The 10,013-nt window shown below is 50.1% G+C and overlaps 1 protein-coding gene across 2 annotated transcripts; it reads right to left on the reverse strand.

The window, feature by feature from the left end:
* Positions 1 to 908: 908 nt before the first annotated feature.
* On the reverse strand, positions 909 to 9,592 carry PROX2 (prospero homeobox 2). 2 transcript variants are annotated; one of them, XM_025869643.2, is made up of 4 exons: positions 8,194 to 9,592; positions 4,236 to 4,343; positions 2,600 to 2,794; positions 909 to 1,154 (listed from the first exon to the last, which is right to left on the reverse strand). In XM_025869643.2, exons 1-4 carry the CDS (start codon positions 9,517 to 9,519, stop codon positions 969 to 971), a joined length of 1,815 nt encoding a protein of 604 aa, XP_025725428.1. In that variant the 5' UTR covers positions 9,520 to 9,592; the 3' UTR covers positions 909 to 968. The 2 variants fall into 2 exon arrangements, with proteins under 2 accessions (XP_025725428.1, XP_025725429.1); XM_025869644.2 differs by lacking the exon at positions 4,236 to 4,343 and having other exon boundaries at positions 8,764 to 9,592.
* Between the last annotated feature and the right edge of the window lie 421 nt (positions 9,593 to 10,013).

The raw sequence follows: 10,013 nt of genomic DNA on the forward strand, positions 1-10,013 counted from the left end.
GAGGTTGGGGCATCAATTGCACTGGTCTTCTAGAGCCTAGTTGGGTTGTCCCGCTGATAAAATCCCAGCAGATGAATGAATGACCAGCAACACTCAAGTCTGGCAGAAAGTTTGCTTTGGGCATGCTGGCATGATCAGTGGAAATCCTGGGGGATGAAGCATTCCTGAGTACTGGCAGGAGGTGTCAGATGACAGTGCCCCATCAGGGCTGGATGCTTCCTGGGGACGGTGGCCTGTTTGAGATCACGAAAAGCAGCATGAGGTGGTCCCACATGTAGTCTGGCATCAGAAGGGCTTAGGTTCCTCCATGTTCCTGACCATCCCTGCTGACCCAAATGCCTTAGCCTCATACTCTGGCATGTTACCTCACAGTTCTCAAACTTGGGTTTGGTTATTTTTCAAATGAAGAGAATATCTACTTTTGAGAGTGAAAAGGTTAAAGGTAATGTATTTGAAAGTGTCTAGCAAAGTGGAGCTCGATAAATAGGTAACGAAAACCAGCAATTTGTAAAAGAAAATAACACACACACACACACGAGATAACTTTATCTGAAAGCCAAGGGGAGAGAAAACTAACATTTGTGTAGTGAGTAACAGTTCACAGAGTACTTTAGGACAGTATCTTTTAATCCTCACAATCTGGCTTTATAGATACAGAGATGCTGGCAAGTTCCCAGGGTCACAACACCTGGAAACAGTGGAGTGGAGATTTAAGTTCTGATTCCAAACTGTTGTGTCCCTTTTATAATATACTACCAACACACCAGTATGTTTGGTTGATATGTTTTATAGTTAGGATTAAGACTCTGAGGATTCTGAAGAAGGAAATAAATGATCAGAAGTGGTAATAGTACCTATGGGGGGGGTAGTTTCTCCTTATGCCCTTTTTCTATGACTACAGCTATACTGACTGCCATTTCAGACAAACCTAGGAAACCCTGGCCAGTTGCTCCTCACTTTGTGGGATCTTAATTCTGAAACAGCTCCTGGGGATAGCTGGAAGATTTGAATATCTCTGGGATGTCACTGTCCAGTTTCGAAATAATTTTATAAATGGGTTTCTTCCAGGAAGGATCTGAGTCTTTCCCCGCGGAGACAGCCCTGAAGAACTCCTGCAACGTCAAGCTGGCAATTTCCAGGAAGCAGTCTGGGACCTGCATTCCCAAAGAGACCCAAGAGAAAGAAAAGACATGAGGCCAAGGAGCCCTGGCGCCGTGCAGACCTCGATGTTGCCTGCTCCTTGGGTAGTGGGCTGATAAAAGCATCTCTACTCTCCTGGCTCTCAATTTCTGCCCTAAGAATCCCCTGCTCTCTCATCAAATACAAACCTTAAAATGATGGTACCCATGAGACAGTCCTGGGAAAAAGCATATTAGGGACACTCCCTTTGTAGGAAAAGCTGAATCTACTAATGGTGATGTTTTTAGTAAGTGGGAAACTCTGACTCCGATTGAAATTAAACTTGTGGTTCGAAGGAGGTCTTTAGTATTCTTTTCCTTAGTGCCTAATGTGGAAAGGCAGGCCCCCAAGTTTACAACTGTTGTACCTCATCCCACCATCTTTTGGGGTTGGATCCAAAGACTTGGAAACATTCCTGCTTCCAGAGCCAAGCACGAGGTGGAAGGGGGACTCAAGAATATGTTCCAGGTCCTCACTCAGACTGGCACCATAAGTGATGGGGAGTCCCACAGGTCCTCCAAATCCAGCCTGGCCCACGGCTTGCCACCACTGCATGCCACATGACCACCCCACGTGGACAGATGTGGCAGCCCTGCCCCATCCACATGCCCTGACCCCACGAGCCTCAGAAAGGAAGCTCAGGTTTCCAAACATATTCTGACAGAACATCTGGTAGATGCCAACAGTTCTTCCCTTTCTTGGAGGCATCTGGGTCAAGTGAGAAAGGCAAGGAGAGGGAAGTGTAGTCAGTGACCTGCAGAACGGGATGCCAGCCCAGCAGAGCTGTCAGCTGCACACAAGGAAATGTGTGTCTGTATTAGGAGTTCTCACCCATGACACCTAGGCCACTTGCTCACACTTTACTGATGCTTTACCTCTAAGGTGCCACCAGTGTGCCTTCACAGAGATCCCGGAAGGACGGAGAAGCTTGAGTACTGTTTATTCAGTATTTCCAGAAAGAAAGGATCTGAGGTGACTTGCCATGAAAAGCCCACAGATAAAACTGTTCAAGTGAGAATAAAGAACCAAACGATGAACAGAAATCATAAAACGGAGGCCAAGTCTAGGTGCTACAACAGCCAGGCATTTAGTTGTGTGCCTCCTGGCACTAAGGGGAAAAGGTCAACAAGCTATGGAATTTTCCTCTTCCTTGCAGAGTATTGGATCTAAAATGGCACATCTGGTCAACTTCTGTTTCACTTTCAGAATGCAGACTGGCTGTATATTCATCTTGTGACATCCACCTGTTGCCTCAGAGAAGGCGTTGAGTCTTGTCTTTGTGGGTGATACAGACATTGGCCCCAGGCTGCCCTGGCTCTCAGCAACTCAAGGACAGACACAGAAGGGGGTCTTTTCTAAAACTCAATCACGAAGGGAAGGCACTCATCAGACCTCACGGGACCCAAGTACATGGTCTTACCTCAAAATCATTTCCCTTGTTATAGTGCATATTGAGAGCTCGGAAAAGTTCTGAGTCACGGAATACCACCAGCATCTTGGGATTTGTGACACCATCTGAAATTGCTTGCCGGGCAAATTTCTCCATTTGGATGTAATAAAACTCACGAAAGTTGCTGAACCACTTGATCATCTGGGAGGTTATGCAGCGGTTGAACTGTACAAACAATAGGGTCCATCAGGTCAGACGTCTGCCATGAGGTGTTAAGAGTCAGAACTGTCAGCTTCCAGTTCAACATAGGGCTTAATAAGGATGGCTTCAACCACCATTAAAAAGGGCTTTCTTTTTTGGGGGGGGGGGTAGGCAGGGCAGAGGGAGAGAGAGAATCTTAAGCAGGCTCCACGCCCAGCATGGAGCCTGACCCCGGTCTCAATCTCACAACCCTGAGATCATGACCTGAGCTAAAATCAAGAGTCGGATGCTTAACTGACTGAGCCACATAGGTGCCCCAAAAAGGGCTTTCTTTAAAAAAGCCACACCTGTTTTCCTAGCCTATTCACTTATACACAGAAAAATCTCAATTAGCTATGATGTCTATTAGAAAATATTGTTTTTGATATACTGGATTTATGACTTTTTTTTTAACCCATGAAATGCCTTCCATGGTGTCTAGTATGACTTTGGGAGGGTCTGGAGTCAAGGTCAGATGCTTCTGCTGCACCTGGGCAGATTACGTGACAGCCCCAGAGCCTTCTGCCAGGTCAAGGGCAAAAGGAAGGGCTAAGGGTGTAGAGTAGAGAGCAGTTTACTGCCACCCTGGAGTTGCAAAATGAATTGAAATCTGAGTGTGGTGCAGGGGTCAGTTGAGCAACTGAATATGAGGGAAAGATCTGGAAAACACAAAGGTGTAGATACAAAGTATTAGCCACCCTATCCCAACACCCAGGGTAGAGGAGGCCATCAGAAACTTTACAAGGAACAGGCAAGGTCTGGTTCCAATCATCAGAGCTTGACTTTCCTTTTTTTTTTTTTTTTTAAGTGTTTATTTATTTGACAGAGACACAGCGAGACAGGGAACACAAGCAGCAGGGAGCGGGAGAGGGAGAAGCAGGCCTCCTGCTGAGCAAGAAGCCCGATGTGGGGCTCGATCCCAGGACCCCGGGATCACGACCTGAGCTAAAGGCAGACGCCTAACGACTGAGCCACCCAGGCGCCCCGAGAGCTTGACTTTCTTTATTGTCACGCTTGATCTCTATGCACCTTCGGTCAGTTTTGAAGTACAGCACTTTGAATATAAACATGACACTGTCCGACTCTTTATATATTCTTTCTTTTTCATGGTCTCCCCAGCAGAGACAAAACACTAGGCCAAAGGTGCCGTTTACTAATGTTACCCTCTCCCTGCCACCTTCCCTCCCCATGTGTTTCTGGGTATATCTACAGCTCAAAAGCTTAAAATTCAGATACCCAGCCTTCGTGGCTCAAAGTTATTCATGCAGAGTCTCAGCCCAGAACTGGAAATTGTACCGATTCCATCAGCAACACGAAGCGGACCTGACATGCACATATGATGACCTAGGACTTGCCTCTCACTGGCCAAAACCCACTGCCTCTTGGGAGTTTTGCAGATGCTTTCAGAGGTGAAGAATGACTTTACCTGGACATCGGGGAAGTAAGCCTTCAGGAGGTTGGAGCTGGGGTAGCGTGTGAAGAAAAACATCAGTTTGGCCTTCTTCAAGTGACCAGGATTTAGGCCCTCCTGGATTTATCTCAGTGTCAAGGAAAATTAACACCAGTTTATCAAATAATTGTATCAATTTATCCAAAGAATGAATTGTCCTGTTCCTTACGGTTTCTATTTTATTTTTTCTAGCTGAATGGTGTATTAATTCCATTTTTCTGTCTCTAGCAAGTGTGATCAGATAAGCTTTTTCTTAGGGTGCCTGGCTGGCTCAGTCAGTAGAACATGTGACTCTTGATCTTGAGGTCTTGAGTTCAAGACCCCCAGTGGGCCTAGAGAGCTTACTGAAAAAACTAAAAAAAAAAAAAAGCTTTTTCCAGATGCTGAATACCATATGTGTACAGTAAATTTTCAGAATTTAAAAAACATTTTGATGTGCAAATGTTCTATGGCATATATGACATCAAATACGGTTTGTTGTACTTTGTGCACTTTCAGAATAGAATGGGAAGAGATGGCAGGTCTGTCCCAGATTTCAAAACCCCTTCCTCTTCTCTGCCTCAGTTTCCCCATCTGTAAAATGAGACGAGCCGACCAGATGGTCCCCATTCTGTTCTCGTAGCTCCCTTGGCAGCGTTCAAGCCAACAAGCCCCTAACCAGCCTGAGTACCAGATCAGTCTGCTTGGGCGTCTCGGTTGTGCCTGCTCCCCGCGTGCCTGGCAGAACCCTCCCTCACCCCTCCCAGCTCAGCTCGGACACCCCTCCTCTGTGAACTACTTCCTTGCTGAATTAGGCCTTCCTTACCCTGGGCTATCAAGGCTCTTTGTACAAACCTCTGTTGTAGCAATGACCTTACTGGAAATTTTACTGCATGTTTGTCTCCCCATTTAGACTGTGAGCTCCTTGAGGGCAAGGACCTTATCTTTTCATCTTTGTGTTCCACGTGTCTAGCCCAGTGCTAGGAACATAGTAGGTGCTCAATAAATGATTGTTGGCTGAAAGGATGAATGAGTGATTAGACGGTCGGCCTGAATCTATGATATTCCAACCCATACTTCACCTGAAAACAGACCACTTCTCCTGTAACAGGAGCAGGGAGCTGTGGTGTGACTGCCTAGCAGCAGCGTGGGAGGGAAATCAAGATTCTTACATGAGAGCGCATAGCATCCCAGGGACAGTCCTGGGGCTGGGTGGGAAGCCTTACACAGAGTAGCCTTGGAGTTCAGGCCAGAGCGCTGTACCTTGAGGACAATTAGGACTTCTCAGTAGCACGTAGCACTTTAGCCAAAGGAGACCACGCCCAGTGATTACAGTTATAACCGACCCTGGCACCTAGGCTGCTACCCAGAGCACCCCTGCCCTTGCCTCCTTGGGCCCACTTCTTACCCTTCTTAAAGGTTCACAAATGCTGTGGAAAGACGACTGGATTTCGGAGTTCAAAGACCCAGTTTCAGACACTGATTTTGCCACATATTAGGGGCAAGCCGCTTACCTTCTCTGGGCCTCATTTCTAAAATGTAAGCGTAGTAGTTAAAGCTTGTGCTTGGCAGTCAGGTCCTGGGTTTGAATCCTGGCTCCGCATGTGTCTGTCTTGTGACTTTTGGCAAATTAGTTTTCTTCTCTGTCCTTGCCTCTCAGATACCTGATCTAGAGTGGAGGCTTGAAGACGGTGAGGTCACACAGGCCCACAACCCCTTCCCTGAAACGCTGGGCCAAAGGGGCTTCAGATTTCAGAATTTGTTATTTTATAATGGCCACATGGTGCATCTACCATATGTTAGTTAATGGCCAGAGCAGGGGCTGTGGGAGCAGTCCGTAATCCAATACACTCATATTTCCACAGCCAAGTGGGCGGCTATTTACACCAAGTGGGATAGTCGATAAATAGCCTCCAATCAGGGTAGGTCAGGTTTTGCCACCGAAAACGTTACCAGCAGCCTTCGAGGGAAGAAATCACAAGGATTTTCAGAGCTCTTGAGTCTCAGAATTGTGGCTAAGAGGTGGTGGACCGGTACACGGGAACTGGGGCTTCCCTGCCGGCCACAGAGAAGGTACGCCTCGCAGCAGGTGCTGCCCCCTACTGTGTGGTCACCGCACCTGCTCCGCCTGTTGGCCCGATGTCGTATGAATGTGAACGTGCTTTTACGCTTCTTAGTAGCTTGCTCTTAGCGGCGCTCATTGCCCACAGGAACACATCTCTAATGCTGGAGTGTAGGCAACAGGAATGAGGGACTAGCTGGGGAACCAGGATGCTGCCTGGCGGCCCCAAATCATTCCACGCAGCCAGCCCTGTGGGTGGGCCCCCAGACCTCCCAAAGCTCTCTGAGTCCAGTCCTCATTTCACGGAGCAGGGCTACGCACACAGCAGGTGCCCGAGAAATATCAGCACGCTCCTGCCAAAGGAAGTATAGCGGAGAACCTTTGGGGACTGAGTCCCTTAGGTTCTTCCACCATTGCCCAACTTTAACCAAGTGGCGTCTTACCAAAGGTCCAGACAGGTAGCCTTTGTCACACAGGGCGCTTTCCTGACGATCTGTCTCTACACCTCCAAGATTTCCTACTGCCTGAGAAGCAGTAGTGGCCCCTGAGGTGTTCTTGGCCTTGGCTTTATAGCGGCGGCCTGCCTGCCGGCCTGGGCAGCACGCGGCCGTGCCCGAGCTTTAGGGGTGTTTCCAACACCTGTGACCAGAAGAGGGCGCTCGTGGCCTTTAGGACACAAGGGCCCACCCCGTCCTGCCGCCCTTCATACAGCTTCCCAAAGGACACCACTGTTCACCCCCTGGATAGGCAGCTCCACAGACGCACTGACCTCTGGAGACTCAGTTATAGGCTGCCCATGAGAAGGAGCAGCGTGAGCTCCGCTCGCTAAAAAAGCAACATCCAAACTAATGTCAGGAACTTTAGTCTTGCAAGGATGCTTGTTGGAAGAGGATCTTTGGTCATGTGCCTTTGAGGCTGCAGACCTTCTCCCCTTAGAGCTTCACATAGGACATCAGCATGTTAAAGGCTCTGAGAAGTCTCCCGGTCAAACTACCCAGTAGTAGAAATAACCAGTATTTAATAACCAGTATTTAAATAACCAGTAGAAATAATCTAGTATTTACCCAAGCTGCTTTTTTCCTAACTTAATGAACATTAATATCCTGAGGGAGAGTTACTCTGGGCAACATTGTTTGAGAGAGTGGGGTCTGCCTGAGGACTGCAGTAAATTCCAGATCACTACAGACCTGCCTGGGCCCCACGGCCTTCCCCATGGGGGCCTCCCCCTTCAGATTCCCAGCGCCCAAGCTCTAGTCCTCTCAGCTGCAGCTTAGAAGCTGTTCCTCAGACTAAAGGCTTCTTACCCTTCCCAGATGCCTCTTGGGTCTAGTCCCTCAGGAAAGCATCCTCTCTTCCATCTGCCTCCGAAGTTTCTGGTCCCTCATGGCTTCCCCGTGAATTACACGGACAACCTAGGAGGATCCAGAGGCTTTTCTGCCTGCGGAGCCAAGAGACTGGGGAGCCATGCTTCAGATGAGCTCATTCCTTTGACCCTCTCTGCCTAGGTATACAGGCCGCTGACAACCAAGTTATGGGGCTTTTCCTTCCATTGGGCACTTATCATATTTTGGAAGCCCCTTTGAGTTTACAAACAAACAAAACTCTTCCAGACCCAAAGGAAAGAGTCAGTAGTGGTAGAATCCAGTGTGTCACAGAAGAAGGTAAATGAACCTTCCCAGCAGCCTTAAATCCCAGGATGGGGCCACCACCTTGTCAGAACCTCGTAACTATGAGCCACAGGGAAGCAGGGCCTGGGGGCAACGTTAAGAAGTCCATGGGGAAAGCAAAGTGATTGAATGCCCTGGAGTTAGTTGTCCCCCCTCCCCTCCCCTTCCAGACTTCCCGTTTCTCTGAGCTGCGGCGGTGAGAACTTCAGTTACCAGTAAAGGATATGTGGACTGAAGGAAAGGACCGCACATCGGGGGCGGCCTGCAGGCCACCCTGTTCCATCTTCACTGAGGGGAGAAGGGGCAGTCTTTCCAAACGGGGGGGAGGGAAGGGCAAGACATGCTGCTGCTGGCTCAGGACCGATGGTCGCAGTTGGACGGCTCCCCACGGTCGCAGAGCACACTCTGAGGAGGGGTGACTTTGGGAAGAGGAGTCGTGGGGAAGGGTGCTGCTCCAGTGACCACTGGGTCCGTGGCCCAGTAGCTGGCTAAGAATCTGATTTTCCTGGATGTGGGAAGGCGCAGTCAAAGGACAGTTTGCTGGGGGACCCTGACAGGGTCTGGGGATCATCCTCAGAGAGGCAGGGTACCTAGGAGGATCCAGAGACTTGGCCAGTGATAGGGTTTGCAAGGGCACCGCAGTCTGTGGCTGGGCCCTCCTGGGCAAGGTGGCCAAAGGAAATCGGTCTTTACAGGCACCTCTCTCAGGAGGTGAGGGCTCACTTCTCCCCTCTGGCACAAGCCCCTGGAAGCTTCTGCCCAGCTGAGTCAGGTGGCCTGGTGGATCCAATAGTACCTTTTGTAATACTGAGTCCACAGCTTGGGACATTGCCCCGGTCAATTCTTTCCTCAGAATCTCCAGCAAAGCCCGCGCTCCACAAGGAAGGAACCTGGACTCCTCAGACTGGTAGCCCGCCTCAGAAGCTCTGTGGTTTTCCTCCCCGGAGAGGTCCCCACGGGAACCCTGGAAGTGGTCACTCTCCATAGCCCAGGGCCTAGATCCATAGCCCTTCCTCTGCTTTACACTCAGAGGGCCCTTGTCTGTCTCGGAGCCTCCTGGGTCCTGGGCTGTGTCCCTGGGCTCAGCAGCCTGCAGGATGTGCTTTTGCAAATGTCTTAGCCGTTGCTTCAGCTGATGGAGCTGTTCCCTTACCCGAGGGCCCCCTTTCCTGCTGCCATGGTCTCCAGCTGGGCCTGGCTTCAGGGGGCCTTGCTGCATGGGAAGGCTCTGCTTCCTCTTCCGCTCCCGGGCCTTCTCTGGGCAACATGCACCATCCCTGGCTCGGGCATTGCCTGGCACCAGAGCCAGAGCGTGAGGAGTAAGGCACATGCCTTGGACGATGGTCTCCACCCTGGCCCTCTTTGCTTGGATGTTCTCATCCCAAAACCAGTCAGGGTCGGCAAAGCTGGAGCTTGGGCCTAGGCTCCAGGCAAAGGGGGAGTCTCTGCCCTTCTCTCGAGGGGCTGGGCTTCTCTCACCTTCCACACAGGGTTCTGCCAGGTGGGAGCAAGCCCGGGACAGAGGAGGAAGCAAGCCAGGGTTTGGATCCATCTCAGAGTTGCGGCTCCCTGAGGGAATCCCTTCTCCGAACGTCCTCAGTCAGCTGGAGGGGTACCCAGAGCGAGCTGGGGGTTCCTCCTCTGCCCTCAGAAGGATCAGAAGCAGCTGTCAAGGATTCAGGCTCCGTGATGCCAGAGCTTACAAACCTGAGCAGACTCTGGAATTAGAGACCGGAAGAAAACAATAGGATATGTGATTTTGAGCAGTGCTTTTCAAACCTGAATGTGCAAACAAATCACCTAGAGATCTTATTACAATGCAGATCAGATTCGGGGTGGGTCTGGGATAGGGCAGATACTGTATCTCCAACCAGCTCCCCGGTGATGCTGTGCTGCTGGTTGGGATCCTACTATAAGAACATTCCTGAGGCGCCTGGGTGGCTCAGCCAGTTGAGCGTCTGCCTTTGGCTCAGGTCGTAGTACCAGGGTCCTGGGATCAAGCCCCACGTCGGGCTCCCTGCTCAGCTGGGAGCCTGCTTCTCCCTC

Source organism: Callorhinus ursinus, unplaced genomic scaffold, assembly GCF_003265705.2.
Source record: "Callorhinus ursinus isolate GAN/ISIS: 27379988/994484 unplaced genomic scaffold, GSC_fseal_2.0 scaffold8, whole genome shotgun sequence".
Lineage (NCBI taxonomy): Eukaryota > Metazoa > Chordata > Mammalia > Carnivora > Otariidae > Callorhinus > Callorhinus ursinus.